This window comes from Cebus imitator, unplaced genomic scaffold, assembly GCF_001604975.1.
Source record: "Cebus imitator isolate Cc_AM_T3 unplaced genomic scaffold, Cebus_imitator-1.0 Scaffold90, whole genome shotgun sequence".
Classification (NCBI taxonomy): domain Eukaryota; kingdom Metazoa; phylum Chordata; class Mammalia; order Primates; family Cebidae; genus Cebus; species Cebus imitator.
The window spans coordinates 5,782,342-5,789,007 of NW_016107405.1; the positions used below are offsets into that span (position 1 = coordinate 5,782,342).

The 6,666-nt window shown below is 37.0% G+C and overlaps 1 protein-coding gene across 2 annotated transcripts in view; it reads left to right on the forward strand.

Annotated features, from left to right (window-relative positions):
- CFTR (CF transmembrane conductance regulator) overlaps window positions 1-6,267 on the forward strand; it is a 181,946-nt gene extending 175,679 nt beyond the window's left edge. The window contains exons 25-27 of one of the 2 annotated variants that reach the window (XM_017535077.1): window positions 2,328-2,500; window positions 3,097-3,202; window positions 4,540-6,267. In XM_017535077.1, the coding sequence (XP_017390566.1) occupies window positions 2,328-2,500; window positions 3,097-3,202; window positions 4,540-4,740 (480 nt within the window). In that variant the 3' untranslated portion in view covers window positions 4,741-6,267. Of the gene's footprint in view, window positions 1-2,327; window positions 2,501-3,096; window positions 3,203-4,278 lie in introns of both variants that reach the window. The other variant, XM_037740808.1, reaches the window with a different exon arrangement.
- The last annotated feature ends 399 nt before the right edge of the window (window positions 6,268-6,666 follow it).

The following is a 6,666-nucleotide window of genomic DNA, read 5'->3' on the forward strand; positions in this document are numbered from 1 at the left end:
ACATTGGGAAATAGAGTGAGATTCTGTCAAAAAAAGAAAAAAAAGCAAAGAAAGAAAGAAAGATTATATTGGATATATATATTTGTGTGTCTATATATACATATTTAAAGGATAAAGGATTCTGCTGCTAATGATTACTAATTCAGACAATCTCAATTTTCTGGGTTTTTTTTCCCCATAGTGCTTATCTCTTTGAACAGTCATTTTCCACTTATTAATTTTTTCTCCCTGTTTGGACCATAATTTCCTTTAAGGCAGAGCCTAGTGTCATTCGTTTTTGAATCTTGGGTCTGTCAGAGTACCTAGAATTTAATAAACTTTCATTAAGAGCCAGTTGAAGGAATACATGACTAAGCAGTCATTTACATCCAAAAGATCAGTAGGAGAATTCTTATGGGCACATATGCTTGGTAACAATAACTTTGTATCTTTTCAAAAACAATTGCTAATCTATCTTGCTTTCCATTATCTTGCAAAAGCCCATTATACCATGTCTGGCAGAAAATAGGTACTTAAAGTTCTTAAATGTTTACTGACTTCAAATTTTAAGTTTTATTAACTAGGTTGACTTTAATGAATATGATTCTAAAAATCTTTTTATTATACTTCATAGTGAATAAAACAGTAACATAGGAATATTGCAAAATATCCCCTGTATTGGTCAGTCTTAGTGTCATTCATTTTAAAATTTCTATTCTCTAAATGTTGACAGTTATATATAAATTTTTATAATTATTAATTTCTAATAAAGAGTTTCATCTGGGGAAAAACTCACTTTGCTCAGCTTTTTGCCACGAGTGCAAAGTTTAACACAGTCTAATAGGTTTCCTAGTATGGCCATAGGAAATTAGTGTATGGTGTGAATCTAGAGGGAGAGTACTGCATTCTGACCCAGACCTCAACCTTGTTACTATGGGCATGACTAACTTCACAGCATTGCAGTACTTTCTGCCAACTTACTTCCCAAGGCAACTTGTGAAAGAAAATTTTTACAAAGCTGGTGTCACACTCGGGTAGTGTTTCAGTAACCAAACCCATGTCCTTGGGGTTTCCCAGGCTCCGATAATGCTAATAGTTACTGTACATTAGGTACTTAGCATGTGCCATAGTCTGTGGCAGCTGCTTTCCACAACTTATCTCTGGTAATCCTTCGAACAACCTTTCGACATCAATATTATTATTTTCTCCATTTTTTATGTATGCGATAAATGAGATTTGAAATAATGCGCCTGATATCGTCAGCAAATGAGCTGAGGAGGGCAGATTCAAAGCTGATTCTGTTTGACTCTAGAGCTCCAGTCTTTTATTCTACCAGGAAGAGAGCTACCCTAGGATTTAAAACAGAAATGATATGGTTAAACCTACATCTTAGGAAGATCCCTGAGGTGTTTGTATGGTGGACTTGCAATATGACTAATTGAGATCTGTAGGACGATGCTTAAGAGATGATGATGACCCAGATGGGGGTAACTGTAATAGAGTTGGTAAGTAGAAGAATGATTTAAAAAGTAATTGGAAGAAGTCTAGGGATGGAGATAAAGATTTGAAAATTATTAGCTTATAGGTGGTAATTTATACCCTAAATACCCTGAAAATGACCAGGATCTCAGAGGAGAGTTGGAAATGGCGAAGACTAATATTCAAAGGGGCAGAAAGAGGGAGAGTTTTCCACACGTGACAATGGGAAGAAATGGTCATAGAGTGTGTGTTTTTTTCTTACTTCAAATTTTTTTCTATTTGTTACAGTTTTCATGAATTCAAGACATGAATAGCAATTTTCCATATGTAATTTTAAAAAAATGCACAGTTGATTATTTTATGCTATCTTTTGTCCTCAGTCATGATAGAGTAGAAGATGGGAGGTGGCATCAAGGATGATGTCATAACTCCATCCTTCATGCTCCGTTCTGTCTTCTGTCTACATAGATGTCATGGTAGAAGGCAATCTATACATATTATCTTTTCCAGCATGATTCAGTTGTGTTGCAATAATTTATGTATACCTTTGTAAACCCTGAGCCTCACAAGAGCCATGTACCATGCATTGTTTCCTCACTACCTTTTGGGATCCCTGGCACATAATAGGCACTCATTGAAAGTTTCCTGATGAAGTACAAAGAGAAAACAAGTCGTAGACTGATTCTTTAGAGCTGTCGAGATTATAAATAGACTTTTGCTCAATCAAATTCAAATAGTGGCAGGTAGTGGGGGTAGAGGGATTGGTATGAGAAAGGTAAGCTTTCAGAACTCCTGTGTTTATTTTTAGAATGTCAACTGCTTGAGTGTTTTAAACTCTGTGGTATCTGAACTACTCTCTCTAACTGCAGGTTGGGCTCAGATCTGTGATAGAACAGTTTCCTGGGAAGCTTGACTTTGTCCTTGTGGATGGGGGCTGTGTCCTAAGCCATGGCCACAAGCAGTTGATGTGTTTGGCTAGATCTGTTCTCAGTAAGGCGAAGATCTTGCTGCTTGATGAACCCAGTGCTCATTTGGATCCAGTGTGAGTTTCAGAAGTTCTGTTACTTAATAACACAGTGGGAACAGAATCATTATGCCTGCTTCATAGTGACACATATTTTTATTAGGCTGTCATGTCTGTGAGTGGAGGCCTTCCCCAAGATATGAAATAATTGCTCAGTGGAAATGAGCATAAATGTGTATTTCCTTGTCTAAGAACCTTGTGTTTTCTTCTGAAAATAGTTTTTAGTTTCATACAAAGTCTTCCCCTTTGTCAACACATGGTGAAGCTTTCAAATAATGGGCATAATCTGATCCTTATGATTGCCTTTATATCCCATTTATACCATAAGCATGTTTATAGCCCCAAATAAAGAACTACTGGTGATTTTACGTAATCAAATTATACTCATTTATAAAATTTTCTTTGAAATATTTGTCCTGTTTATTTATGGATACTTAGAATCTACCCCATCGTTGAAAAGCTGATTGTGGCTAACTCTATATCAACATTATGTGGAAAGTACTTAAAGAAATAAGTAATTTAAAGATATACTAGAACAATAAACATATTTTCAAGGTAAATACAGATCATTCCTGTTCTGTGACATTATATATGGTATTTTCTTTCTTTTCTAGAACATACCAAATAATTAGAAGAGCTCTAAAACAAGCATTTGCTGATTGCACAGTAATCCTCTGTGAACACAGGATAGAAGCAATGCTGGAATGCCAGCAATTTTTGGTGAGTCTTTATAACTTAAAGTCTGGTTTGTTTCCCTTGTAATTCTTGATAACAATCTCACATGTGATAGTTCCTGGAAATTGCAACAATGTACAAGTTCTTTTTAAAAATATGTGTCATACAGCTTTGCTCAAAATAGCTGCATAACTTTTTCACTTTGATCTGAGCCATGTGATGAGGTTGAAATACAATAAATCCAAAATGGCAGCATATTACTAAGTTACATTAATAAATAACATATATATACTTTTTAGCCCTTTATTTGGGGACCAAGTCATACAAAATACACTACTATTTAAAAATTTTTTTAAAAACGTCCTTACCATTCTTTCAATAACTAAATCTCCCATGGATGTGGTCTGGGACAGGTCTGGTTGTCTTACAATCTGATTTATGGTATTAATGACATAGTTGAAAGGCTCAATTAATTTTTCTAGTCATTATTTGGGCTCAGGTAGTACCTTTCTCCACCACCTTCTCACTGTTCTTAAAAAACTGTCACAGGGCCAGGCACAGTGGCTTACATCTGTAGTTACAACACTTTGGGAGGTTGAGGTGGGAGGATTACTTGAGGCCAGGAATTGGAGACTAGCCCAGGCAACATAGGGAGGCTCCCATCTGTCTTTATTAAAACAAAACAAAATGGTCACAGATTCTTTCGAGTGATGTTTACAAATTCCCTCTGGCTTAGTCACAAGGAAGTTCTGAGGATGATGTATCACGTCATTTCTGTTCAGGCTTTTGAGCCTCCTGGAGGTAAATGGTTTCCTTGCTGAAGGCTTGTTATTACCATGATCATCACTAAGCTTGAAGTAACAAATTATGGGGGCAGACTCACAACCTCTTGCCCTGCCATGCAGAAGATCAAGAATCTAAATAACATCCTCTATTGTCTGATCTTGGATTTGCTCAACCTGAACAAGCCAAGGAGGCGTATTAAACTCAGGCACATCCTGACCAATTTGGAATTATTAAGCTTCAGATCACTGTTTAAGATGGTCAACTCTTTATGGTGCTGTAGACTTACACTCATTTTTAAGGTAATACATAAGGGACCTAATATTTTGTTTTAGAAGTATCTTCAGTTCCTCTAAACTTTCCTGAAGAATGTTCCAGCTGCTAAATAGAAAATCACAGCTAAATTCAGAGAAGGTAGAACCTCCTTTGAGCAAGAGGATACAGCAGTTAAATGTTATATACCTGATTGTTCAAAATGCAAGGCTCTGGACATGGCATTCATTTGGCTTTTATTTTCCTTTGAGTCTGTGCCAGTTTCTGTCTCTGCTGTGGTCTGACCTGCCTTCTGTCCCAGATCTCACTAACAGCCACTTCCCTAGGTCATAGAAGAGAACAAAGTGCGGCAGTATGATTCCATCCAGAAACTGCTGAACGAGAAGAGCCTCTTCCGGCAAGCCATCAGCCACTCAGACAGGGTGAAGCTCTTTCCCCACCGGAACTCAAGCAAGTACAAGTCTCGGCCCCAAATTGCTTCTCTCAAAGAAGAGATGGAAGAAGAGGTGCAAGAAACAAGGCTTTAGAGAAAGGTGTAAATGTTGGCATGGGACGTTTGCTCATGGAATTGGAGCTCGTGGAACAGTCACCTCTGCCTCAGAAAACAAGGATGAATTACATTTCTTAAAAAGGGAAACATTTTGGTAAGGGGAATTGAGGACACTGATATGGGTCTGGATACATGGCTTTCTGGCAATGGTCAAATTGTGTGAAAGGTACTTCAAATCCTTGGAGACTTACCACTTGTGTTTTGCAAGCCAGATTTTCCTAAAAACCCTTGCTCTTTGGTAGTAATTGGAAAGGCAGCTATAAATGTCAATCAGCCTAGTTGATCAGCTTATTGTCTAGTGAACTTGTTAATTTGTAGTGTTGGAGAAGAACTGAAATTATAATTCTTAGGGTTATGATTAAGTAATGAAAACTGGAAACTTCAGTGGTTTGTATAAGCTTGTATTCCTTTTCCTCTCCTCACCCCCTTATGTTTAGAAACACAACTGCATTGTCTGCTAAGCATTCCAACTATCTCATTTCCAAGCAAGTATTAGAATACTGCAGGAACCACAAGACTGCCCATCAAAATATGCCCCATTCAACATCTAGTGAGCAGTCAGGAAAGGGAACTTCCAGATCCTGGAAATCAGCATTAGTACCATCCAGGGCTACCAAAAATCTCAGTATTTCGGACAATCACAATGCATCCCTTACCTGGGCAAAGGGCTATTACAGTCTTACACAGGGGACAGGATGGTTCCTTTGATAAAGAATTTGGCATGCTTTTTCCCAGACTCCAGAAAGTGACAAGCTCATAAGACCTCTGAACTAAAGGTTGGCTGGAAAAGTATGTTAGTGCAGATTGCCACAGGAAAACCCTTCTTTCCACAGAAGCTCCAGGTAAAGGGTGCATAAGTAGATAGGCCATAAGCACCATGGGTAGATACACATGAAGTCCAAGCATCTAGATATATAGGGTGATGGTGGTATGTTTTCAGGCAAGATGTATGTACTTCGTGCTGTCTACACTGAGTAAGAGAGAATGAGAGACACCCTGAAGAAGTGCCAATCATGAATTAGTTTTATATGCTTCTGTTTTATAATTTTGTGAAGCAAAATTTTTTCTCTAGGAAATATTTATTTTAATAATATTTCAAACATATATAACAATGCTGTATTTTAAAAGAATGATTATGAATATTTGTATAAAATAATTTTATATTTGAAATGTTGACTTTTTATGGCACTAGCTATTTTTAATGATACATTATGTTAAAACTGGGAAGGGGGAGAACCTAGGGTGATATTAACCAGGGGCCACGAATCACCTTTAGGTATGGAGAGAAGGCTTGGGGCTGATACAGTTGTTGCCCACACCTGTATGATTCCCAGCCAACACAGATTCCCTCTTAGATGCAGTTCTGAAGAAGTTGGTACCACCAGTGCTCCCATCAAGGGTACATTGCCTTCCAAACTCCAAACTGACTCTTAAGAAGATTGTATTATATTTATTAATGTAAGAAAATATCACTTGTCAATAAAATGCATACATTTGTGTGAAACTTTGTTGCTTTCAGATGTGTTCACTCTTCATGTCTCTTCAGTCTCTAAGCTTCATGGAACATGAAACATGAATCTGTCTTTTAGATATAGCCTTTTTTGAGAATCTCATGTGAATTAGAACACAAATTTTACAGTTATCTTTTTAAACTATGGTAAAATATACATAATATGAAATTTTCCAGTTTAACCATTTTAAAGTTCAGTTCAGTATCATTATGTATTTGTATTTTTTGGATGAGCCTTGAAGAAGGAAGATGATCTTCTTACGTAGATCATACAGTATTTGTATTTTTCTGCTTACTTCATTTAGCATCATGTCTTCAAGCCTCGTCCATGTTGCAACATGGGTCAATTTTCTTCCTTCTCAAGGTTGAATGATATTCATTATATAGGAGTCC